Source organism: Pleurodeles waltl, chromosome 6 (genome assembly GCF_031143425.1).
Source record: "Pleurodeles waltl isolate 20211129_DDA chromosome 6, aPleWal1.hap1.20221129, whole genome shotgun sequence".
Classification (NCBI taxonomy): domain Eukaryota; kingdom Metazoa; phylum Chordata; class Amphibia; order Caudata; family Salamandridae; genus Pleurodeles; species Pleurodeles waltl.
Genome location: NC_090445.1, coordinates 1,710,637,578 through 1,710,664,947, shown reverse-complemented (window position 1 = coordinate 1,710,664,947; position 27,370 = coordinate 1,710,637,578). Strand labels below are relative to the sequence as shown.

The 27,370-nt window shown below is 48.0% G+C and overlaps 1 protein-coding gene across 3 annotated transcripts in view; it reads right to left on the bottom strand.

The window, feature by feature from the left end:
* Window positions 1–11,585: 11,585 nt before the first annotated feature.
* The window catches only part of LOC138301425 (H-2 class II histocompatibility antigen, A-Q alpha chain-like), a 43,692-nt gene continuing 27,907 nt past the window's right edge, over window positions 11,586–27,370 (bottom strand). The window contains exons 3-5 of one of the 3 annotated variants that reach the window (XM_069241907.1): window positions 24,483–24,764; window positions 18,374–18,546; window positions 11,586–12,853 (exon numbers count right to left, since the gene is read on the bottom strand). In XM_069241907.1, the coding sequence (XP_069098008.1) occupies window positions 18,395–18,546; window positions 24,483–24,764 (434 nt within the window). In that variant the 3' untranslated portion in view covers window positions 11,586–12,853; window positions 18,374–18,394. The remainder of the gene's footprint in view (window positions 12,854–18,373; window positions 18,547–24,482; window positions 24,765–27,370) is intronic. The other 2 variants (XM_069241906.1, XM_069241908.1) reach the window with 2 other exon arrangements.

Below are 27,370 nucleotides of genomic sequence, written 5' to 3'. Positions count from 1 at the left end.
AAACATGCACACACGCACCAAACATTCATTTAAAAAGTTCACACACACACTCATTCTTTCACACACACACGCACACATGCACATCCATTAACAACACTCATAACATTCACACATGCACGAACGCACCAAACATTCATTTTAAAAGAGCACACACTCATTCTTTCACACACACATGCACGCACACACATTCATTAACAACACTCATGACATTCAAACATGCACGCACGCACCAAACATTCATTTTAAAAGATCACACACACTCATTCTTTCACACACACATGCACGCACGCACATCCATTAACAACACTCATAACATTCAAACATGCACACACGCACCAAACATTAATTTGAAAAGATCATACACACTCATTCTTTCACACACATATGCATGCATGCACATCCATTAACAACACTCATAACATTCAAACATGCACGCATGCACAAAACATTCATTTTAAAAGATCACCCACACACACTCACTCATTCTTTCACATGCACACATGCACATCCATTAACAACACTCATAACATTAAAACATGCACGCATGCACCAAACATTCATTTTAAAAGATCACACACACACACACTTACCTTCAGCCACGGAGGTCCCAGGAGGGTTTGGGACTGCTGACCTTAGGTAGCGGTATGAAGGAAGGCAGCAGTCCTAGCCTCGTCACAGAGTGAGACTGCTGACCCCACCCCACTCTGTGAAGAAGTGTCACTGATTGACACTCGCCCTGGGCGCTTCAGGGCTTAAACCTGAAGCCCTCAGGTCGAAGTCAATGGGGGACGCTTTCCTCGTCACCCAGGGGAGGGCCTCAAGGCACCTTTGCTGAGCCGAGGAGGTCACGCCCATAGGAACTGTGACCTCCTCAGCCCAGCAAAGTTCAGCTCAGGCAGCCAGGAGTCTGTCAAATCGCACATGTCTCACTCCTGGCTGTCTGAGCTGAAACAGAAGAGTGTCTGTCAGGCTGACCTTTTTTCAGCCTGACAGACACTCTTCACGAGGGGCAAAAGGTGGGGGGGGGGTGGACCTCTGCCCTAAAGGACAGGCCGCACCTGCGAGGCAGATGGCTTCGTTGCTGGGCTCAATGGCCTCTTGCATTTTCATTGTTTCCCATGCAAGGCTTCACATGAGACCTTTCCAACAATGTCTTGAGGATCAATGGACCCAATTTTCGGATCACTGGGAGGACAAACTACACCTCTCGAAGGAGGCAATCCAGCCACCCCCATGGTGATCTCATCAAAAGAACGTGCTGCAAGAAGTTCCTTTTCACCAGGACCCTCCAACACAGACACTGATCACAGTCGCTTCCTTGCAGGGATGGGATGCTCACCTCGGTCCCCTTCAGATTCAAGTTGTGTGGTTGGACAAGGAAAGGAACTATCACATCAACATGTTGGAATTGAGAGAAGTTTGTCTGGCACTAAAATCTTTTCTACCATCAATAACGTCGCACTCTCTTCTTGTCCAAACTGACAACATGATCACCATGTACTATCATTCTAAACAAACAAGGAGGAACTCATTCTTGCCTTGTATCTGTGGAAGCTCAGGGCATCTGTAAATGGCCGATAGCCTGGGACTTAACAATACAAGGCATTCACCTGCCAGGAGCCCAGAACACTCTAGTGGACGCCCTCAGTCAACACTTCCACAAAAATCACGACTAGATCCTATATGACAATGGCATACAAGACATCTTCCAAGAATAGAGCCATCCACAAATAGATCTGTTCACAGAAGCAACCAACAAAAAATGGCTAGGCGTCGCGGGTCTACCAACCAGAAACACTGGGACATGCCCTTCCAATAAGTTGGTCAGGGAAATTTCTCTACATGGTCCCACCAGCTCCGCTGATTCCCACAGTGATCAACAAGTTTTACAGGTCCAAGATCAGAATGATCCTCATAATGCTGGAGTGGCCTCGCCAGTGGTGGTTCACGAACCTAGGCCACGCAAGAGGTTGCCTTACAGACAGGATCTTCTGTACAATCTTGGAGGGAAGATTCTACATCCCAGCCTGTCCTCCCAGAACTTGATAGCATAGCTCCTGAATTCCTCCAATATGGACATCTATGGGCCTCATTATGACCCTGGCGGTAGAGAACCGCCAGGGCCAACGGGGGCGGGAGCACCGCCGACAGGCCGGCGGTGCTCCCTTGGGCATTCTGACCGCGGCGCTTTGGCCGCGGTCAGAAAGGGAAAACCGGCGGTCTCCCGCCGGTTTTCCACTGCCCCTAAGAATCCTCCAAGGCGGCGCAGCTCGCTGCGCCGCCGAGGGGATTCTGACAATCCTTACCGCCATCCTGTTCCTGGCGGCTCGCCCGCCAGGAACAGGATGGCGGTAAGGATTGTCGTGGGGCCCCTGGGGGCCCCTGCAGTGCCCATGCCAATGGCATGGGCACTGCAGGGGCCCCCGTAAGAGGGCCCCGCTAGTATTTCACTGTCTGCGTAGCAGACAGTGAAATACGCGACGGGTGTAGTAGCACCCGTCGCACCTTCCCACTCCGCCGGCTCGATTACGAGCCGGCATCCTCGTGGGAAGGGAGTTTTTCCCTGGGCTGGCGGGCGGTCTTTTGGAGACCGCCCGCCAGCCCAGGGAAAAACTCATAATACCCTCCGCGGTCTTCTGACCGCGTAGCGGTATTATGGAGGGCGGCATCCTGGCGGGTGGCCTCCGCCGCCCGCCAGGGTCGTAATGAGGCCCTATGTCTCTCCGAGGAGTGCATGAGTATTCTCAGAGAATCCACAAGACCTTCTACCAGAAACTCCAATGCTTTCAAGTGGAAGATGGTCTACCTGTGGTGTGTCCAGGACAATTTCCACTCTACTTTAGGTAAAAAAATTATGATTCTACACTACCTTCCCCATTTAGTAAAGTTTGGGCTGCAGTGTTCTTCCATTAAGGTGCACCTTGCAGCTATTACAGCATATAAAAAGTCACCCACACAGTTATCTCTCTTTAAAATGCCAGTAGTTAAGGATTTCCTAGAAGGTCTGAAAAAGGTGTTCTGATGGATACATCTACCTGTGGATTCTTCACCTTTTGAATACCCCCAATGCGCGAGCATTTGATGGAAATTTTCCTCTCTAGCTTTTCATGTCGACGAGGACGTCACAATGGAACGGCTCCACACGCGACTCCGTCTGACGTCACTGGAGCCATAAGAAGTCATTGTCGGCGTGCTGACATCAGTTCCCGTTTTTCCACGCATAACGTTTTTTTTCAACCTCTCCGTGTGGTTACACTGTTTCAAGGGAATTTGTTTGTCTGTGTCTCGTTAGGAGACAATGTCTCTGCCTAAGAAATCAGGCTTCAAACCTTGTTGAGAGTGTGGAGGTCAGATGTTGGTTACGAACCTGAACAGAGATTGTCTTTGGTGCCTTAGTTCGGATCACAACGTCCCAAGCTGCACTTCGTGTCAGAGCATGAATCCCAAGGCTCTGAAGGAAAGATATGTGAAATTGGTCTTGGCTAAAGCTAAAAAGGACAAGCAAGGCCATCATAAATCCCGGCCTCGAGAGGAGCCGTCATCTCATAGATCCTCGAGGTCACACAAGAAGAGACAACGCCATAGTTCACGGTGTCGGTCACCTTGAAAAGCCAGTCCTCAGCCTCTGTCTCTGGCTTTGAAGTCCCGGCGTCGATAGACTTGAGAAGTGAGTCCAAGTCTGTCTCCTCTTCCTGTGAAGTTGCCTGAAGTTTCACCGGCACCATCTTTGGTAGAGATACCAGTGTCACCTGTGACTCCGTTAGTGCAGTTCTCTCCTTTTACACCACCCAATCACGAGACTGAAGAGCAGGCAGCAGGTCATGTTCAGCCTCCCCAGCAGGAGCAAGAATATCCTACCTTTCCAGGTCCAGGAACAGACTCAACAATTTTTTTAAATGCTATGTATAGCATTTTCAATAGGGCAATTACCCCCTCTGGTGCGCCGGCTGGCCCCATGGGTCCATTGTCTTTCTCCCTGGGAGGTTTCCCAGTGCCGTATAGGAAGGCTCCATTCCTGCCTTTTATGCCTACGGCACCCTGGCCTTTGACAGCACCAAGGAAGACACCATCACCAACTGATGTTCGGAAGATTTGTCAGCGCCGGTGGCACCGGTACTGACGTTGGAGAGATCACGTCAGATGTTGAGCCACTCTACTCCTGCTCGGGAGGTTTCAGGGTCTAAATTATCAGCACTGACACCGACTTCACCAGCGCTGCAACAGACATCATCAATGCCAGTACACTCCCTTCTGACATCATAGTTGGAGTCAAGGTTGAGATCAAGAAGGGAAGACTTGAGGCTCCTGGAGGAGCAGCAATAGTTAGAGGAGCAACAAGACCCTCAATTAGCAGAGGGTGAGATTCCAGTACCATCTCAGGAATTCTACGTCATTGACGCGGCAAGAACTCTGGACCCTTCTCCAGAATGTGAGTTATTATCCCCTGGGGGCACACCCACACCAGGGGTTTTATAATATCATTGGGTAATAAGGAAGGCAGCAGGACTGTTGGACTTGCCTCTTCCCACAACTGAGCTAAAATCAAATATACTTACAGAGGTTCTTCATTCTACCTTGTCTGCATCAGAGCCTTTGTTGCCTTTCAATGAGGCTCTGACGGAACCAGCATTCGATTTGTGGCAGAAGGTGGTTTCTACTCCAGCAGTGTCAATATTGATTGCTAGGAGGTATAGGGTGGTGCCAGGATATCCTGCATTTATGAGTCAGCATCCAACACCAGAAAGCTTGGTGGTCCAGTCTTCTTGCTCTTCAAGATCAGACCCTGGTTCTTTTCCTACGACCCCTGCTGACAGAGTATCGAAACAGATGAAACAATCTGCAGAAAAGATTTATTCTTCAGGAAGCATGTCATTGAAATCTGTAAATGCCACTTGTCTGTTAGGCAGATACATCCATGCGTTGATGGACTCAGCCAGTCAGCCAGTAGCTTGGGGATGGCTCATCCCCAAGCTACCGCACAATGTTCAGGGCCATTTTCCAGAGCTTTTGAACGACAGTCAGGTGGCAGCAGAACAAGTAATACAATCAGGCCTTGATATAGCAAATTTGGTGGCCACTGCAAAGTTATTGGGTCTTCAGTCCTTCTCCATGACCTACAGACCACTACATAGGTTCAGGGGGTTTGGCCGGAGCTCCTCCTTTCGAGGGAGGCAGCATTTCCAGCAACAACAGTTGGCTAGCCCCTCTACAGATCCTACAGAAGTCGTGGAAGAGTTAAACAACGTGGTGCTGCACCGGCCTTCTTCCTCCTCCTCTTCTACTTCCTTGGCTAATCTTTCAGGGAAGCAGCCCTACTTCCCCCATCTTAGGTGAGCAAGCTTTACCAGTGGGAGGGAGGATGATTAATTTCCTACAAGAATGGAAGTCCATATAAATGGACAGTTGGTATTAGACATTGTAGAAAATGGATATGCCCTTCGCTTCCAGGAGTTTCCTAACCTTTTCCTCCCCAGTAAAGTTTTTCTTCAAAAGAACATCTACTGCTATTAGGGCAGCAGGTGCAAAATCTACTTTTAAAGAGTAGCTGTAGAATTGGTTCCGGTGCATGAAAGGGGTCAGAGATGTTATTCAAGTTATTTCCTGATCCCCAAAAAGGATGGTTGTTCACAGATGATCCTAGATCTGAGGATTTTGAATTGGTTCCTCAAACAGGGAAGATTTAAAATGCTGACCCGAGCACAGGTGCTTCTTCAGCTGGACAAAGAAGACTGGACAGTTTCCATAGACTTGCAGGATGCGTATTTTCATATTCCCATTCTGCAGTTGCACAGGAAGTATTTCTGTTTCACGGGAGGGCAGCTGCATTACCAGTTTGCAGTCTTTCCATTTGGTCTTACTCCTGCAAATTGAGTCTTCATGAAGGTTATGGCAGTGGTTGCGGCACATCTCAGACGGTGAGGAATTTCAGTATTTTCTTACCTGGATGATTGGTTACTCAAAGCCAAGTCTCCAGAGTTGGAGCAGCATCACTTCCATTTGACAACTCAGCTGTTGCTCAATCTGGGATTTTCCATCAACGTACCCAAATCTCACCTGGAGCCCTCTCAGTGCACCCTGTTCATAAGGGCAGTACTGGATACAACAGTGAATCGTGCCTACCCTGCACCTCAGAGGGCTCAAGACATTCAGGCTTTGATTCCGATGTTTCAGAACGGAGTGCTTGTTCTAGTCCTAAAGGTCTTACATCTGCTCGGTCTGTTTGCTTCCTGCATTCTGTTGGTCACTCATGCACGCTGGCACATGAGGCCCCTCCAGTAGCAAGCAGTGGTTTCAACACAACGGAGATCTCAAGGAGTCAATAAGGATCTCCAGGGAGAATGCAGTGGATCTTCAATCGTGGAGTGGGGATGGCAACTTGACACAAGTAAACCCGTTTTGCCCTCCACCTCCGGTGACCACAGTGATAACAGATGGTTCCACTCTAGGTTGGGGAGCTCATCTGGGGGATCTGGAGATCAAGGGACTTTGGTCTCCAGTAGAACAGATATTTCATATAAATCTGTTGGAATTGCAGGCGATACGTCTGGCTCTAAAGGCCTTCCTCCCTTTTACACGCGGTCAATCGGTACAAGTCTTGACAGACAACACTACCGCGATGTGGTAGATCAATAAACTCAGCAGAGAGGCTCTACAACTCTGGTCCTGGGCTCAGGACCATCGGATTTGCTTAGTAGCAAACCATTTGACTGGAGCTCTCAATGTGCGTGCGGGAAGTCTCAGCTAGCACTTCTCAGTCGACCCCGAGTGGCATCCCCTTCCAGAGGTGGTACTCCACATCTTCAGGTTATGGGGGACGGCTCAGATAGACCTGTTTGCCACTCATGAGAACGCGCACTGCCCGTTCTTCTGCCTGCAGCCTCCAGTATCCAATGCAAGGATGCGTTCAGTGGGACTGGAGCAGCCAGTTGCTTTGCGTGTTTCCTCCCATACCATTGAGTCTTTGGGTTCTGAGGAAGATTCGGCAAGACAGTGCCCAAGTCATGTTGATAGCTCCAGATTGGCCAAGAAGGGTGTGGTTCACAGACCTCCTTCAACTCTCACTTTGGCCTGTGCTCCATCTCCCTCACAAACAAGACCTCCTCTCGCTATTGCAGGGGCAGGTTGTACACCCCCCCCTCCATACCCTGCACCTTCATGCCTGGAGATTGAACAGGGCAACCTGAATTCCTTTTCTGTTCATGCTGATGTGGCAGATGTTATTATGTTACTCCACCAAAGCTGTCTATCTTGGTAGATGGACCAAGTTTGTCAAATGGTGTGAAGAAAGACATGTTTTGGAATTTGGAATACTTTGGAATTTGCTCTTTCTTTAGCGCAAAAAGGTTGTGCAGTTGTGACAGTGAAGGGCTATTTGTCTGCACTGTCGTCTTTTATTTGTTTGCCTGACTAACCCTCATTGTTTAAGTCCCATATAGTTTTAATGTTTCTTAAAGGTTTGACTAATATGCATCTTCCCACTCCGTTCATCATGCCTCAGTGTGATTTAAATTTGGTTTTAACGTACCTCATGGGTGTACCATTGATGCTTCTTACAATAAAGACTGTTTTTCTAGTGGCAATCACATCAGCTAGGCATGTTAGCGAGCTGTAAGCTCTGAGTGTTAAACCCCCGTTTCCCACTTTTCACGCCAACAAGGTGGTTTTGAGAACCAGGGCGGCTTTCCTGCCAAAGGTAGTGACTTCTTTTCATTTAGGACAGTACATCACCCTTCTGACCTTTTACCCTCCTCCCCATCCCTCTAAGGAGGAGGAAAGGCTGCATCGTCTGGATCAGAAGAGAGCGTTGAGCTTCTACATGGAAGGGATCAGTGAATTTAGAATGGACAATCAGCTGTTCATCAGCTTTGTAGGCAAGATGAAGAGCAAAGCTGCCCACAAAAGAACAAGGTCAAGGTAGACCATCCTTTGCATCAAAATATGTTATACTTTGGCAAAGAAAGAACCTCCTGAGGGTATAAGAGCTCATTCGACCAGAGCTAAGTCTGCTACATCAACCTTGGCTAGATGTGTCCCTGTTAAAGACATTCGCAAAGCGGTGATTTGGGCTTCCCTTCACACTTTCACAAAGCATTACTGCTTGTACTCAGAAGTGAGGCAGGACGGCCATTTTGCCCAGTCAATGCTACAGGATTTCTTGGTATAAAAAGATGAGCACCCACCTCCAAGTGCGGGACTGCGTTGGGACACTATTTGAAAGGTGAGGAATCCACAGGTAGATGTATCCATCAGTAGAACAAGTTACTTGCCTTCTGGAATGCTTTTTCTGGTGGATACAGTAGCTACCTGTGGATTTCTCACTGACCCGCCAGCCTCCCCATTGCCTGTCTGGATATACCAAGAAGGAAAGTGTTGGTGTATATTGTGTGTATTGAAAGTTGTAAATATAGAATATATGTTTTTTTATATGAGTGTATATAAATCTTTGAGTTGGGTGTGCACATGCTGTGCTTGCGATGTTGGTATTCACCTGTTCGCCTCGAAGGCAGGAAAGAAAGTGGGAGAAACAGATGTCAGCACGCCGGCGAGGACTTCTTATGGCTCCGATGACGTCAGACGGAGACGTGTGCGGAGATGTTCCATTGTGACGTCATCATCGACGTGAGAGTTAGAGAGGAACATTTCTGTTGAATGCTGACTCATTAGGGGTATTGAAAAGGTGAAGAATCCACAGGTTGATACTGTATCCACCAGAAAAATTGTTACTGAAGGTAAGTAACTTGTTCTGTCCTCCGGTTAGGTCTCCCTCTCCTCTGTCAGAGCTTAACCTTGTACTTTCCAAGCGCATGGGTCTGCCTTTTGAGCCAATACACAAAGCCTCTTTGCAACATCTTACATGGAAATCTGCTTTTGTAGTAGCCATAACATCAGCGAGCAGAGTCAGTGAGATTCAGTCTCTGTGTGCAAAATAACTATTTACGTTTTTTTACTTTAACAGAGTAGTTATGAGAACTCATCCTAGCATTCTCCCCAAAGTGGTCTCCAATTTCCACATTAACCAAACTATTTCACCACCGACGTTCTCTCTGAATCTTACTCTCCTAGCGAAAGCAAAATTGCATTCTTTCTATGTAAAAAGAGTGTTAAAGTTTTATCTGCATAAACAAAAGAGATCAGAAAGTCAGATCACTTGTTTGTCAACTACGGCCCACTCAAAACAGGCATAGCTTCCTCCATGCAAACAATCTCTAATTGGATAGTTTCATGTATAGTGTTTTCATATCAGTTAGCCAATAAACACGTATCTGTCAGACCTAAAACCCATTCTACCAGAGATAGAGCGGCAACAGCTGCCTTATTAAGAAATGTAGCTTTGTTGGAGGTATGCAGGGCTACAACTTGGAGGTCTGTACATACTTTTCCTAAACATTACTGTCTAGACTCAGATTCAAGAGCAGAAACTCAAGTGCTACAAGCTTCCTTAAGAAATCCCTTTGGATAATGACAACAGCTGCTAGTCTTTATTTCATCTGCAGGTTTGTGGGATGGGCTTGCTATTCTATTCAGTGCTTTTGACTATTGGTGAGGATCCCCTGGAAGAGAAGGATAAGTTACCTACCTGTAATCCTAGTTCTCTTCCAGGGGAATCCTCATCAAAGTCATAAGCAACCCACCCACCTCCTCGGGCGAATTTTTTATTGCACCTTCTTGCACGCTTTGTGGCACAGGATTTTAAATCAGCGTAAAAATGAACTGACGTGTCACCTGTGAGGCATGATGTGATACATACATACATGTGCTGAGACCTATTGGCTTTGCCAGTGCTTGTTTCTGCTTGAGATTAGGATGTCCTGACCTCAACAAGGCTTCTTGAAGTCTTGTGACATTCTGACTTCCATTATTCCCACAAGGCTTCAGGCAGCTATCTTAGGGCTAGGATGTCCAGAACAAGGACGCTCGCTATGGCGAAGGAGCGTCGCCCCACTGGCTGAGCCCGAAGCACAAGTTTTCCATTGTTTTATTTTTCTGCTTCTGGCTCAGCAGTGCAGGGAGGGGCGGGACTGGGTCACATAGAAATGGGAGGGGGAGGAGGGGAGAGTGCACTACGTGCCCCTGTGTGTTTGGCCGGCCGTCTCAGACCGTCCAAACACACAGGTGCACTTAAGTTTCTCCAGCCCAGCTGTATACACAGCAGCTCTGGAGAAACCGCACAGACCCCAGGCTTGTGTCTGAGCGACAGTCACTGCTACCCAGACCAATCCTGGCGCCGGTTACATGCCGGGTTTGGCATATAAGCAGTTCCAGGATTGCTGGGGAGCCTGTGCTGGCCACATCAACAAAAGAGGAGTGACGAATGAGGCTGTGGCATCCCTGAAGGTAAGTTCAATGTCTTTTATTATTTTTTTTTATTATTCCCCTCCATGTCTGCCCCCGCCCCTCCCCTTCTGATGTGCGGCCGCTGCCACTGGTCCAGACCTGCAAAAACAAACAGCAATCATTATAGAGTGAGACTTACACTTAGATCCTGATCAATACATAAACAAATATGTCTGCTTTGAAAACCAAACTAAAAATTACTTATTTCTGTAGAGAACGCATGCATGATGGCTCGTTCTCCTTTTTAGATGTAAATGTGCAACAGAAGCACTCCCTAGGAAGTGATGCCCAACAAAGCCCATTGCATTTTGCAAAAAGTGTTTACTTCTCTGAAGCCCAAGGTGTGTATATTTTTGGAAGAATAGTGACAAAGGGTCTGGCGGACCTCAAAAGGTGCAAACCCAGATGTAATATGACAGTGACTCGTCTGGAAGAAACAGCCCCTGTCAAAATGGATACACGCACTAAATGAAAGTGATGTTGAATGTCAATCTTCATCTATAGTTTCATCTGTCGACCGTGTTTCATGTCCATTGTAGAATATCCTAGACAGCGGCGGCCGCTGCATAACTCATGGGGAGAGGAGTAGTGGGACGGAGACGAGGTGAAAATAAAACACACTTACCTGGATGCCTCCGTCCCAGCCGCCTCGCTCGTCGCTCCTCTCACAGGCTCCCCAGCAATCATGGTGCTGCTTTCATGCTAAACTTAGCATGAAAGCAGCACCAGAATTGGCCTGAGCGGCTTGGACTACCGCTCAGACACTGCCCTCGGGTCTGTGCAGTTTCTCCAGCCCGGCTGTTAAACAAAGCGGGGTTGAAGAAACCTAAATGTGCATGTGTGTTTGGTTGGCCTCAGACAGCCAGCCAAACACACATGCGCACTAGGTGCACTTTTCCCTCTTCCCCTGTCCCCCCTCTCATGGCCCGCCCCTCCCTACACTGCTGGCTGAGCCAGCAGCAGGAAAATAAAACAATAGTAAACTATGGTTTTATTTGTCTGCTTCTGGCTGAGGCAGTGGGGTGACGCTCCTCCGCCACAGCGAAGGAGCCGCCCCTCCACCACAGCGAAGGAGCCACCCCTCCACCACAGTGAAGGAGCCGCCCCTCTGCCACAGTGAAGGAGCACCCCCTGGGTCAATCTCAAATGAGAAAGACATGTCTGCAGCAGAACAAGAAATGACCATCGGTTTCCTTAAAAAGCAGTGGCTACTTAGGAACAACTCTTAATAAATAAACTGAAACCAAAAATAAGTGGACAAAATCAGGAAAACATTTATTTTTTTTAAATCAATAAATCAACAAATGACCTTTAAAGAAATACAACACAGCACAACGTTACTGTCTTTTTAACCACAAATGAACACAGTTTCAGATAACGGGTATAGTCGCGAGATGCAGGAATTAAAGCCTGGTCCTCAGGTGCTTTTCTGTTGTCATGCACTAAAAACAAATCTTCTCAAACTTGGAGGATGTGTGATGGAGCCTCATGTTCAGGGGGCTTGTGGGGGATAAGAGGGTTGGAGGATGCGTGATTGAGCCTCATGTTCAGGGGGTTGTGAGGGATAAGAGGGTTGGAGGATGCGTGATTGAGCCTCATGTTCGGGGGCTTGTGGGGGATAAGAGGGTTGGAGGATGCGTGATGGAGCCTCATGTTCAGGGGGTTGTGGGGGATAAGAGGGTTGGAGGATGCGTGATGGAGCCTCATGTTCAGGGGCTTGTGGGGGATAAGAGGGTTGGAGGATGCGTGATGGAGCCTCATGTTCAGGGGCTTGTGGGGGATAAGAGGGTTGGAGGATGCGTGATGGAGCCTCATGTTCAGGGGGTTGTGGGGGATAAGAGGGTTGGAGGATGCGTGATGGAGCCTCATGTTCAGGGGGTTGTGGGGGATAAGAGGGTTGGAGAATGCGTGATGGAGCCTCATGTTCGGGGGCTTGTGGGGGATAAGAGGGTTGGAGGATGCGTGATGGAGCCTCATGTTCGGGGGGTTGGGGGGGATAAGAGTGTTGGAGGATGCGTGATGGAGCCTCATGTTCGGGGGCTTGTGGGGAATAAGGGGGTGTCACACCGCCAAAGGCTGTGGTTGGGTCTTAGCTTTTGTGGCTATGAGAGTGTGCCAGGCTAAAAAATATTTATGAACCTTTGCCTAATTTCATCCTAAGGCCAGGTGATTTTGCGTTGTCCCACATATTTACAATACTGCAGGTCTCTCTGTCAGAACCTGGGCTGGCCTACATACTGGTAAATACTTAGCATCTCTCCCGAATACAGTGCCGAGATGTACTAAGCACAACCGCCTACAAGATCTTCTACTGTGTTGTACCCCCAAACCCAGGAGGCCCTGCCACACACCCAAATAAAAGTTTAATGATGACATAAAGGACCTTTCAGAACAAATCTTTAAATTTTCAACTAAGTCTAGTGCAGTGATTTGTGCCCTGGCAGCGAGAAGGACAGCGGGATGCGAGGCCTCAAAGAGTACGCAGGAAGCACTCAGGATATTCGTACACAATGAGTACCTGCAACAGATAAAACATTGTCAAAACAGTGGAGGACAGCACTCACCTGCACAATAAGTCTTACATACGTGCAAATAAAGTATGCGTTCATTCTTTTAAGCTGTTTATTTATGACATAAAACATACACAGTTCTGTACTGCAAAAAATAGAAAAACGTTCCAACAAAATTGAGACTATAACTGCGCAACTCCAAGTCTGTTAAGCAAAAACAGGCCAAATATGAGACACCAGCAGAGACATCTGACACCCTAAAATTGTAAATTCAGTGGACTTAAAACGACATCACTGTTGCATCACCCAGATCCTCGTTTCCCTCGTTGTACACTGAGGGGGGTTGCCTCGCAGGCAGAGCTTCGAAGCCCCTAGGGTTTGTTGTCAGGAGTCTTTTTTCCATTTTCCCTGCCTCTGCTTTATGTATGGCTCTGCCCCTCTTCTCCCTTAACTTCCTAGGAGAGCAACAGCCCAGCATGTGCTATCACCACAAGAACATGTCACCTCCACTCCAGGGGCTACTACCCCACGAGGGGAGTGAGGAGCGAGACAGACAAGATGAGAAATGATGAGTCATAGTGCAATAAGGGTGTTAGGTTGGCCTGAATCATGGGCATAATTGTAATAAGTAGAGATTATTAAAACATATACAATTATCAAATAAACCTTTACCAGAAGTAAACTTTTGGCATTAGACTGTACAGCTGAAAACACCATAAGAAAAATATTATTTGTAAGAAACACAGTCATGTAACCAAATTGCTACCCCTAAAGGGCATAACCCCCTAAAATAACAGGTGAAAGTAATGCAGTGTAACCATATGTTTAGCCCCTAGAGAACATAATACATTATGGGGGTCATTACAACCCTGGCGGACGGTGTTAAAGCGGCTGTAAGACCGCCAACAGGCTGGCAGTCTTTTTTTTTGTATTATGACCATGGCTGTTACCGCCATGGTCATCCGCCGCTTCTCCGTTCCGCCCGCCAGGGTGGAGACGACCGCTGGGCTGGAGATCTGGGTCTCCAGCCCGGCGGCCGTGACAATACTGCCGCTGGTATTTTGACCCGGCTTACCGCCGTGGATTTCCAGCGGTAGGAACCGCCATGAAATCCATGGCGGTTAGCACTATCAGTGCCAGGGAATTCCTTCCCTGGCAATGATAGGGGTATCCCCCACCCCCCACCCCCACCCCGACTCCCTCCCCTACACGCCCCACCACCCCTGCCACACACCAAAGGTGGCAGGGCCTCCTCTCCCCACCCCGACCCCCGACATTACCTTACACATACACACCGAACATGCACGCAGGCACCACCAACACACATACACGCACACACACCGACATACATGCCAACATCCACACACACAGTCAGACACGTACACCCACATTCAAACATACATGCACACATCCATACAGACATACCTACAGACATACACACACTCATTCCTATACACACAACACCCCTGCAAGCATACACGCACTCACACACCCCCCTTCACATACACACACACACCCCCATGCACGCACACAACAACCCCCCACCCCCCTCCCCTCACGGACGATCGACTTACCTGTTCCGTCGATCCTCCGGGAGGGGACGGGTGCCATGGGGGCAGCTCCGCCGACACCACACCGCCAACAGAACACCGCTGCGCAGAATCACAGGACGTGATTAGCTGGGCAGTGTTCTGTTGGCGTGGGGGTGGAGCAACCTCCACTTCCCCGCCGCCCGCAAGTATGGCTGTTGGCGGCTCTCTGTCAGAAAAACGACGGAGGGCAGCCAACAGTCATAATACGCCGATCGGCAAACCGCCACTACTGGTGGTCTTCCGCACGGCGGTCCCTCAGCGGTCTTGTTAAAAGACCGCAGAGGTTGTAATGACCACCTATGTATTTTCAAGGCTAACAGGTCTATTGCAATTAGACTACAAACAATGCCCTTAAAACATAACTTCTCTCTGCTACAAAGCACAAGTTCCAGCCATGAGACAACTTAAACAGATAATGAATGGTGGTAAGGATTATAATTTTGGGGCCCCACTAACCTAGTGTGGGGACCCAGAGATGATGTAGACAGAAAGAGCACGTTCTGCTGAACGTTTTGGTGGTGGTCCCATTGTCTCACATTGTCCTATGACCACCACAGGCTGAATTATGAGCAAAAAAGTTTTACCAAAGTAATGCCCTGCAAAGCATTATGGGTTTCTGTGTGACACTAATATTTTAGTGTGTTGATATTACTATGATGCTTAGAACAGCCCTAGAGGGCACCACAATGAAAATAGCATTTGTAAGAAACATTGGCCCTAATTAAGACAACAGGCTGGCAATATATACCGCCACATTATGAGTGTGGCAGGTTGGCTGCTGCCAACCCGCGACATCTCTACTCATACCGCCATGGCAGTATGAACCCCTGGGTCGGAGATGTACTCCAGCCCAGCGATCCACAGCAGACTGCCGGCAGCAGTATGAGCCGGCCTACCACCATGGTTTCCGCAGCAGTAGCACCGCCATGAAAACCATGGCGGTAGGGCTACCGGTGACAGGGACTTCCTTCCCTGTCACCGGTAGATGGCCCCCCCGCACCCCACCAGCCAACACCTGACCCCCTGACCCCCTACACACATAGCGCCCCCCTCACCCCTTACACACATAGAACATCCCACCCTCCCTGCATACATGCACACACACCCACATGCACCATGCATACACCCATTCACCTTCACTTTCAGACACGCATCCACTCACACTCATCCATACATGCATTCACTCACACATACTCACACTCATCCATACACGCATTCACTCAAACATACTGACACGCATTCAGGGACGCATTCACTCAAACATACTCACACGCATACTCACACGCATACACACTGACATGCAGTCACGCACTCACTGTAACATTTATACACGCATTCACTCATACTCGTACAACCACGCATACACCACAACACTCACAGAAGCATTCATTCTATCTTCCCACCCCCGTCTGCTGTCGGATGCCAGACTCACCTTGTCTGGCGCGGAGGTCGTCCGTCAGGGAACGGGAAGGGGCGCTGCTACCGATGGCAGCGCCCAGCCAGCAGGACACCGTCAAGCCGTATTAATGGTCTTAATACGGCTGGCGGTGTCCTTCTGGCAGGGCGGTGCAGGTGGTAGCACCGCCCAGGCGCCTCAGACCACCAGCATGGATACTGCTGGATTTTCGCCCACAGCGTGTCAGAAATCCGACAGTACCCATTATATGGCGGGCGGAAGACCACTAGCACTGGCGGTCTTCTGGCACCCGTGGCTTCGGCAGTCTTAAGAAAAGACTGCTGAAGTCATAATGAAGTCATAATGAGGGCCATAGTCATGTAACGATATAGTTATCCCCTAGAGAACATAACCACACAAAAATAAAATGACAATACAGCTGTTAAACAAAAGTTCCAGCCATGATAGCACTCACAAAAAAAAAACACTATGGTGGGAGGGGTTATTATTAAGGTGTGCGGCGAGCTCTGCTCCACTGGCGGAGCTAACGGAGTTTTAAGAACTGCGCGCTCTGCTTGGAGCGCAGAGTTATCCAAAAAACTCCACTAGCCCCGCCAGCGGAGCAGAGCTCACCAGGTGAGGCAGTCTGTGCTTGAGCTGTGCAGCCCATAACTGGGCTGCAGCGTGCACCAGAGCACAGGAGGCAGGCAGCTTCTGTGGAGGAATCGTCATCGGGCGGCGAGGAGGACCCCCGGGAAGACCGACGTAAGTCCTCACCTCTTTCTTTGCATTGTTGTTGTTTGTGCACACTGGTGCACAAACAAGGATTGAAACAGCAGTTTTTGCTGCCTACGGCCCTGGACTGAACTCAGGTCAGGGCCGTAGGCAGGAAAGCTGCAGTTTGAGGCCTCTTGTGCACCGGCCTGCCCTGTGTGCCGTGCACATGGTGCAGGCCGGTGCATAATCTGCAGATTTTAACAATAAAAATGTGTTTCTAGCTCAAACAGTTCAAAAGTTGCTAAAAGCGCAGCAACATATATTGCCATGCAGTAGAAACCTCTTTGCAAAGCTGGACTGGTCACCTTTCTGTTTTTTTATTGCTGTATTTGAGTGTTAAAATGAAACAATTGAAGTGCAACCAATGCCCAGACATTGTTAACAAGTTGTAAAAATGACAAAATAATGGTGCAATACTATCATAAAGTGAGCCACATTGTGGTGCATAATTTGCTTTTTCTTGCTGCTTAATTTATTCAACCCTGCGGCAAAATTCGTCCCCCCACCACATAATACCAGTGGCCCTGCCCGTAACTCTATTTTTTACACATACTGACACCTTCACTCTGAAAATGTATCAATACACTTGCCTAAAAAGTCCCAATAGGCATAACATGCACATAAGATTTCTGGTGTTTATTGACAGTATTGGAACTACACAAATATTTGAATATGTGTTGTTGCTCCTAGATTTATTCATCATCATGCTCATTCCCTCATTAACCTTAGTGCCTCGAAAACAAAGTCTTATGCCTCCCAGTACATCAATACATTTTCTAAAAGCAAATGAGCCCTTAGTAAGAAGAAAATAAATAGCAAACAATCCAGCCTCAAGATGGTCCCTCAAGACTTGTGCAAAAATCCTAAGAACAGACATACACAGCATCTTAATACTTGTCATGCCTCACAGATGCCTCCAACAAAAGCAAAGCCTTTATCAAAGCCATCAAACACTGCAACAAACAAACAAGTGGAGCACTGTTAGTGCCTCTCCTAAAGGTGGCCCCCTGGAGGGCGGAAATGCGGTCTCACGGACTCCCCCAGACATCCCCTTGACGGTGGGTGCAGTCACTCACTGCAAGGCCTGCAAGGGATCTCTCTCTCTTCTTGAAAGGGCAGGTGGGGGGCACCTGCCCAGTGAAACATGGAGCAGCTCTAAAGCAGCCGCTCTGTGTTTCCGTTGAGTGCGCTGCTCTCACGGCGGCACAAGTTTGCGGCTGTCCTGGGGGCGGCGCATGCATAGTAATACAGCGCACTCTCCCTGCTTGCGCAGGTCACGCCTATTTAAAGGTGTGCTGTGGTGCAAACAGGGAAAGTGCTCCCTATATATAATGCAGCCCCTGGTCATGAGAAGTGTGGGGGGAGGGCCCCTGGTCATGAGAAGTGTGGGGGGAGGGCATCTCCTCTGTAGTCACACATTTGTCAAGAGGTAAGTGCTGCCTGTATTACTGATGAGTAATACAGGGAGCCATAGGTATATGGTTCATAGTTTTTGAAAGAAACTCCTGGAGGGAGTCCACGACACACCATATGCATCAGAGAATGGCTTAATACTTCTAGTTTAGAAATTTACAAAGCAGGTTCCAGTGCAAGCTGTGACAGGTTTAGGTCTAGTAGTGAGTGATTAAATGATCCTTTTCCAGCTAATGGCTGTAAAGACTCAGTGAAGCCACATACAGAAACTCACACCTTATATGCACATTTGCCGTGATTGGCACAAGTATGCCACACCTCCAGGCATGATGTTACTGGCACAGACTCACCTCTTACCTGCACTCTCACCATTAGCGGCCTATTCTTCTCTGGTGGTTGTTGTTCCTCATTCCCTTGAAGATTAGAATGATTCCCACGATTACACCAATGACACCCACAGAGAGTCCAAGCGCACACACCACAGTCTGAATCTCTTCTGAAGGTGGGACGGGCACTTGTGCATCTGCAGAGGAGAGATTGACAGCTGTCACTGGCAGTAAACACAACCTTCCCCCGCCTGGCTCTTCACTTTTGGTGCTCGCTAATGTGACCCTTGTGGTGGTCAGGGGTGTTCCCACTCGTGGGTTGACCACTGCATGGCTCTGTTTCACTGGTTGCCAGGAGCAGGGTCACAGCATGGCCTCAGTCACTGGCTCCCTCTGTTGTAACCCATGTGACTCTGTAGTGTTGACTGCCAAGAATGCGGCCTCCAGTGGTCCTCGCCCAAGACCTCCCCAGGAGTATAGGTGGCTCTTTACCTAGGTCCAATGTAGTCCTGGCTTACTCATTCCCTGTGGCTTGGCTCTGATGTCCAAGCTCTTGTCTACACTACTGGTTGTTTCTCTAAGCCCAAGAAGGTAAGTTCCGAGGAGCGGTACTTGTCTCATAGGGGATCTCCATTGATAGTCATAAACACTGAATAGTCCCACCCATGTGCGGGGACCCCAAAGCACTTTTTCACAATATATATTCTTAAGCGTATATATTCACCTTTCTTTGGGAAAGCCTGCAGAGTCACTTATGATAGAAAAAAGATTATGCAGCCTATAGGAACTGGCTAGAGTGGCACAATTCTTCATCTTGTAGTTAAAAAAGGGGGCGGGAGAATTATATATGTCTATACTTTTATGATGTTTTTGTAAAACAGCACAAATCTTTTTCACAAACCCTTTTTTAATAGAGTATATAGATGAAGAAGAATAGGACAGTGTAGCCCCCAAAGGCTGTCATTATAAGAGTTAAAAATAGAGGCTGTTTCTTTAAGAACCTAGGACCACCAGTATCCCATCATGCTCAGCAGGTGATAGTTTCTTCAGTTCTGTTTTTTCCGGCTCCTGCTGCTAGGGCCTTGAAGCACTGAAATTGGCCTTTTAGGCTTTCTCTCTTCAAAATTCACTTTGAAGTTTTATCATAACTACTTCATTTGACGTTTTTTTTCTCCCTCTTACATTTTATGACAGTAATGTGTGGTATTTTGTCAGTAAAAATGCCATCTTTATTTGACAAGTGCCCTGCTTGAGGGAGAAAGAAAGCCAAAATAGACCCCCAGCATGTCTGCATCATTTGTCTTCCAGCAAGTAATGTTCCTGATGATTGTCATCACTGCAGGAAGTTTTCCAGGTGAACCCTGAGGGAAAGGGAGAAGATTCACCTTCATGGCATGGAAGGACGGTGCAGGCAGACAGACAAAGTTGAAAGGTGGGTCTTCAGAGCGAGAAAAGGGTCAGTGCTCTACCAGGCCTCTGTCATCTACCTTTGATGTACATGGAAGATCCAAAAGAGGTTTCCAGTACAAAATGCCATCATTCCCTGTCAATGTTGAGAGGATCAACATCAAGACAAGGTACAGTATCAACTTGCTCGCTGTCAAGGGCTGGATCAACATTGACAAGGAGGAGGAGATCGACGTCGAGACAGGGTAGGACAACATCAAAGACCCATACGCCGTCAACACACCGTCGGAGATGACTATGAGTAGGTTGACCTCAGGACACTGAGACCTGTTGACGTTGAGAAGTGGTTTGCTGTCAAGGCGACAATGGAGATTGCCGTCAAGGAGCAGATCAACATCGAGACCTCACCGGAGGTCGACATTGAGGAGCATATCAACACCAGAGAACACGTCAGAGAAAGAGGAGACTCATTTCTTCATCACCAGGATCTGATTATTCCAGGACATAATCTCCATCTTCACCTATAGTCTTGCCAGATTCTCCTTCACCACCATCTCCGCCACCACCTCCTCTGCCTCTGTATTCAGTGCCAGTCCCACCGGCGCCAACACTTCCTGCGGAACCACCTCGTCCAGAACAAAGGTCATGGTCCAGAACATGCCATTGTTCACATCACAGGCGCCAGAGATCAAGGCATTCGTCATTGCATCATTCTACATGATGATCTCACCATCACAGTCATTCAAACAGATCAAGGTCAAGGTCATGATCACGGTCTAGACATCACCGTAGATACACATCATCCACTTCTGCCCTCACAGACTCTCCACCACCTAGAGTCTCCCCAGTTGATGATATTACCACCTTTCAAGAGGTCTTAGTGAGAGGAGCGGCAAAGTTAAATATCCAGATATCAGTACCTACACCTTCGACATCAGTGATATTCAAGACGCTTCACCAACGCACAGCGTCCAGACCACTCCTTCCTTTAGTACCAGGCCTCCCAGAACCGGCAATGGAATTATTTTTGACTCCGGCCTCAACCAACTCTGTTCTGTCAAGGCTACAAAAGAAATACAGACCTCCTGTTCACAGTCGTCCTTTGACTATACCACCAAAACCATCCAATCACCACCTGCAGATGCTAAGACCGGAAATCAACATCTTGCTTCAGAAACATGTGGTGAAGGCCGTTCCTCACCAACAACGGGGAACAGGCATTTATTCCAGATAATTCCTGGTACAGAAAAAAAGGCAAGAACGAATTCAGACCCATTCTCGACTTAAAATTCGTCAACAAATGGATTTGACAAGAAAAGTTCAGGATGCTGGCCTTACATCAAATCTATCCCAACTACACCTGGGAGATTGGCTCAGCTCCATCGACCTCCAAGATGCATATTTTCACATACCAATCACAAGAAAACATTGAAAGTCCTTGAAGTTTGTGATCGGGAAGGATCAGTACCAAGTACTTCCATTTGGCCTAAAGTCAGCACAGAGAACATTCTCAAAATGCATGGCAGTAGTGACTGCCCGTCTCAGAAAACATTGTGTCTTTGTCTATCCATACCTAAATGACTGGCTAATAAAGGCATCAACTTTTCAGGGAGCCCAACTTCATTTCAACTGGACCTGCAATCTCCTCCAATGGTTGGGACTTTATATCAACAGCAGCAAGTTAACACTGACCCTGGTTCAGACCTTGCATTATCTGGGAGCCTCCATGGACACCATTCAAGCAAAGGTGTCCTTTGGAGCAAAGACATTTATCGACCCTTCAGAAATGTCACTCTCTCATGAAAGGATCTAATCCAACGGTGAGAGCAGGGTCATCTCTCCTCAGCTCAATGGCTTCCTGCATCTTCCTCACTCCTGATGCCCCTCTGCACATGGGGCCCCTCCAAGAATGACTCAAGGACCAGTGGGATCAACTAATTGGCAATTGGGAGGACAGGATCAATCTGTCCCTTCATGCAAAACATTCCCTGAAATGGTGGTACTCCACTGCCCATCTGCTTCAAGCAATGACTTTTCACTAATAGGTTCCTACTCAGACCTTAGTGACGGATGCATCGCTACAGGGATGGGGAGTCCACATGTATCATCTGCATGTTGAGGGTGCACGGTGTCTGAAGGAGATGCCCTATCACATCAACCTTCTCGAGCTCCAGGAAGTTCATTTAGCGCTCAAAGCCTTTTGTCCGTTATCCAAGACACAGCCTGTGCTTGTTCAGATGGACAATACAACCACCATGTACTATTTAAAAAAGCGGGGGGGCGAGGTCCAGGCCCTTGTCACATGAGGCCCACACAATTTGGGAATGGTTGATAGCCCGAAACCTTTGGATCACGGAGACTCACCTTCTAGGTGTGCAGAATGTGCAAGCAGACGCCCTCAGCAGGGCTCTGGAACAAAACCACTAATGGGTCTTGCATGAAGACGTAATTCAACACATTTTTGACCTGTGGGACACTCACATTGACTTGTTCGCCACTGAAGAAAACAAAAAATGCTGCAGCGTGCCTCAAGGTACTGCCAACAGGAACCCTTGGGAATGCACTATGGACAACAGGTCCGGCAAATTTCTTTCTGCCTGATCCCGTCAATCCTCATCAAGCTGTGCAACTTGAGAGCGAATATGATCCCCATAGCTCCGGAGTGGCCACAACAGTGGTGGTTCATGGACCTCCTTCACTGGTCATAGCGTCCACATCGCAAGCTGTCATGCAGACCAGACCTGCTAATGAAGTTCGGAGGCCAGATGATTCACCCCAAATTTTTCTCCTTGAATTTGGCTGCATGGCTTCTGAGCTAGTGTGGTACGGATATCTGAACCTGGCACAGGTCTGCATGGAGATCCTCAAGGAGGCCAAGCGACCTTCCACCCAGTCTGCACATGTCTTCAAGTGGAAGAGATTTTGCATTTAGTGTTCCTCCACGAATGTCGATCTTAAGACTTGCCAAGAAGATGTCATTCTTCCATATGTATTATATCTGGCAAAATCTGGTTTACAATTCTGTTCCATAAAGATTCACTTGTCAGCTCTTACTGAAAATGTCCGTCACAAGCCTCTTTTTTCAAAATCGCCATAATCATTGATTTTTTAGAATGGTTAAAGATGGTTTTTCATCCAGTTAGGTCCCCTTCACCTGCCTGGGAGCTCAACGGAGTCCTTCCACAACTCATGCAGAACCCTTTTGAGGCCATTCGTAAGGCATCCCTGCAACATGTCTCTTGGACAACAGCTTTCCTTGTGAAATCACATCAGCCCGCAGGGTTAGCAAGATTCAAGCACTATGTTTTCACGAACCATACACAGTATTCCACTCTCATAAAATGGTTATAAGGTCTCACCCGAAGTACCTCCCTAAGGTTAGTTCAGATTTCCACATTAATCAGACCTGTTCATTACCAACATTCTTTCAGAATTCCTCTACTCTGACTGAGAGACCACTTCATTCTCTAGATTTGAGGAGGGTCTTAAAGTTTTATCTTGATAAGACACAGGACATCCGCAGATAGAACCAATTATTTATCAATTATGGCCCGGTCCGTACAGGGCTAGCCACTTCCAAACAAACCATTTTTAGATGGATTGTGTCCTGTATCCTGTTACGCTATCAAAAAGTTAACAAGACGCTACCAGCTAGACCTAAGGCACGCTCCACTAGGGGTAAAGTGGCTACTGCCACTTTAAGGAGGAACAGCCCTACTGTGGATATTTGCAAAGCAGCCACATGGAGGTCTGTTCACACATTCATCAAGCACTACTATCTATATTTGGATGCTAGGGAAGATGCTCAAGTAGGACAAGCCTCCCTCAGAAATCAATTTGCCTAGATGGTTCCTTTCTTCTTTCCTCTGTCTTTTCCACCGCTCCTAGTGGGGATGGCCTTGCTCTTCTGTTCAGTGCTTATGACTATCAATGAGATCCCCTACGAGAGAAGGAATAGTTTCTCATCTGTAACTCCAGTTCTCTCGTAGGGGAATGTCCATTGAAGTCATATGCAACCCTCCCTCATCCCCGGTGGACTGGACAGAGGTCACCATTGGTCTATCTATCATTCACACATCGCCTCAAAAAGAACCGAAGCAACTGTCACCTGCTGAGCATGATGGGATAGTGGTCCCTAGGTTCTAAAAAGGCACAGCCTCTATTTCTATTTTAAAAGGGTTTGTGAAAGAGATGTTTGCTGTTTTACAAAAAACTTCATGAAGTCATGGACACACAGAATTCTTCTGGCCCCTTTATTCACTACTAGATGAAAAATTGAACCACGGTACCCTACTCCTATAGGCTGCATAACCTTTTTATTTCCTAAGTGACTATCCAGGCCTTCACGAAGAAAGATGAACATCTACACTTAAGAAGAAATATTGGTAAAAAGTGCTCCATGGTCCCTGCACGTGGGCAGGGCTATTCAGTGCTTATGACTTCAATGGATATTCCCCTACAAGAGAACTGGAGTTACAGATAAGAAACTGTTCCTTCCTTTCCCTGCTCTGTAGTCAAAGAACTCAGAAGTATTTGCAGTTCCTTCGAAGACTAACCAGCTACAATTCCCTTTGAGCGGAGATGGTATAGTGCTCACAAACATTCCTATCAATACGGCATCCATTAACTGCGCCACGTCATTTGGTTTAAAGGGGAACTAGAAATACAGGGAACATTTATTTCCTTCACCACCCACTGGGGTTGCCCACACTGTGCTGACACTTACCCCAAAGCACGTTCACGGTATCCGACTGCCCCCAGTGGTCAACAGAACAGGCATACTCATCCTTTTCTGTGGGGATAAATGACAGGTAAAGAAACTTCCGGAAGGAGAAATCATCATTCGGGTAAAAGTCCGTCTCGGCGACCCCCTCGAACACACGCACTCCATTCTTCAGCCACGTGGCATTGATGACGGGCGGGAAGAACTTGTTCATGAAACAGATTAGAATGTTCGGCTCCCCCAAATCCACCGGGTTCTCTGTGAACACCATCACCTCGGGGGGATCTAAGCATCAAAACAGTGGGTGTCAAGAAAAGGCAACAAGGTGGAAATGAGGTGAAAGGGGAGTGGCGAGAAGGCCTCAGATTTAGGACAGGAAAAAGAGACAGGGAGTGAGGGCAGGAGAAGGACTTAGAGGGCTGAAGATAAGTCTGATGCAGGCACTTTTAAAGATTCATGCTTGATGATGAGAAGAAATAGACGGGGTTTGGAGAAAAGGTGGATAAGGAGTGATGAGAAGAAAGTGAGGTGGGAGAAAGAATAAAAGGAAAGCCAAGAAGACAGTGGGTAGGGCTGATGGGTGGAGTGAGATGTTGTCATTGTTGGTCAGTGCATGAGTTGTAGCCGGAAGAGAGGCTTCTTGTGTGAGCTATAGTGTGTGATCAATGCTTATGGTCACTCGGTTAGCACCAGCCAGTGAGTGACCACTGGTCAGAGCTGGGAGGAGAGGGGTAGATTTGCCTCTTCTGAGTCATGGTCCCTCCCCACACTCAACAATGGTAATACATAGGATATTGCACCCTGCACCTCTGTGTAGGTACTATATGAAGTACCTGGGAGTTACATCATCATCATGTCTAACATGTACATTTGCATGTGGAAGAGGCTAGTGAGCTCTTTTCATTTACTGTCACACCTGGAGTCCACGGTCCATGAATCATGCTATTTTTGTTAAGTGTCTACTCCATCAGGAGTCCTACTCATGGTTAGAAACAGGAACCCTTCCACTTGTTTTCAGTTCCACCTGAATGACGGCATGCCATAGAAAGGGGTGAGCTGAACGACATAGCTGGCTATGATTATAAACCATAAGATCCGCTGACTTGCAGTTGGACGTTCAAGCTTTCCATACACTAGGTGTAGCCCCTGGCCCCTGACTTCCTACACTCGCTTCTAGTGAGTGTTCAGGGTCTGCAGCACCCACCTGTAGCAGTGACTCTCTTTGATGCTGCACGTGGCCATCCTACACGTGTCCATACCAGACGTGTCTATCCTACACGTGGCCATCCTAGATGTGTCCATCCTACACATGTCCATCTGTCCATCCAGCACGTGTCCATCCTACACGTCTCCATCCCAGATGAGTCCATCCTACACGTGTCCTTCCTAGACTGGGGCCCCTTTTGTTTCTTCCCTCGCGTTATCTGCCACAATGCTGAGGCCGGGTAGTCGTGTACTAGTTCCTCCCAGAAGCCACTAGGTATGCAGCTGCCTCTCATATTCCAGCTCTATGGTCAGGCACAGCATGCACTATTCCTACATTTTCAGTCTACTCTGGAACCAGTCACTTTCACTCTTCAAGTGTTTCTCTCACTCTTTCAGCAGATGCAGGGAAACCAAGCCCCAAGTGTGGGAGGGTCCCTTTGCCCTTGATATACTCATCTTTTCTACATCCCAAGCATCAGGGGCTCATTTTACTTGCTTGCATTACGGCTCATGTCGGCCTTGCTGTGGCAAGGACCTCAAACCTTTCTTGCTTCACCCTATGCACAATATCGCTTAATGTTGCTAAGCGACACCGCATCTGGAGATTCCTCCACGATGGCCGCCAAGGTCCCCTACACCCCACCAGGACCTACTCCAGGGTTGCTTTGTCTTGGCTGGTACTGGCACCCTGTAGCCATGCTTGCAGCTCTTCTTGCGTAGATTGAGTCTTTGCACCAAGGACGTAGTGCTCCAGCCCTGGGCTTTTCCTTTAAAAATCATTGTTTTCAGATACCTTAGCTGGGTCAGAGCACCTAAGTGAAGCAGAACTACAACTCCCAGAGAACATCAGGCTGTTAAACAGAAGCCCAGGGCCCTTGTGGGAATGGACTGGCCTGGTCACCTGACCCTCGAGCAGCGGCACCAGCAGTAGGTCTTACGTACTCGGACAGTGGGAAGGCGATCCTGACCCCCACCCTGCACCCAGGTCTTACATCCTGGCTGAGACCTCTAGTGTCCTTGTTTCTGAGAAGTCTGTGCCAGACTCCTGAACTGAAAGTAGAGGTAGGACCAGGCCCTTCAAGCAGCTCAGACTCCTGAACAGGAAGTAGAGAGGTGGGACCACCCCCTTCAAGCAGCTCAGACTCCTGAACAGGAAGTAGAGAGGTGGGACCACCCCCTTCAAGCAGCTCAGACTCCTGAACAGGAAGTAGAGAGGTGGGACCAGGCCCTTCAAGCAGCTTCCCCTTCTCTTTGTATCTGTGAAACAAATGAAGCTGTGTCTAATCACGCTTCCACATGCCACTAAAGCTTGAAATGAAGCCTGCTTTTTATAATGCGGATACCATGACAGTGTATCTCAACATAACACATAGACCATGTGAGTTCTACTGATGCAGGCTGTTTTTCTGTGCCCTATTTGTGCTTCTCTGAGGCAGGATACACATAAGCAGGACACAAGTCTGGTGTAGGGGTTCTTCTGCCCAGTCCACGTTTTTCATCCGAGTAGCTGGACACACCCCTGTGAACTCATATTTTTGCATAATCTCCCCCAACTATCTCATTTACTCAGACAAGACCCACAGCACCCGGAGAAGATGACTTAAATAAATGTTGTCAATTTATGAGCTGACACCAGCGTGTGAGTTCTGGCCACTGATGGTAGTCAAAGGGATTGTCTTTGAATC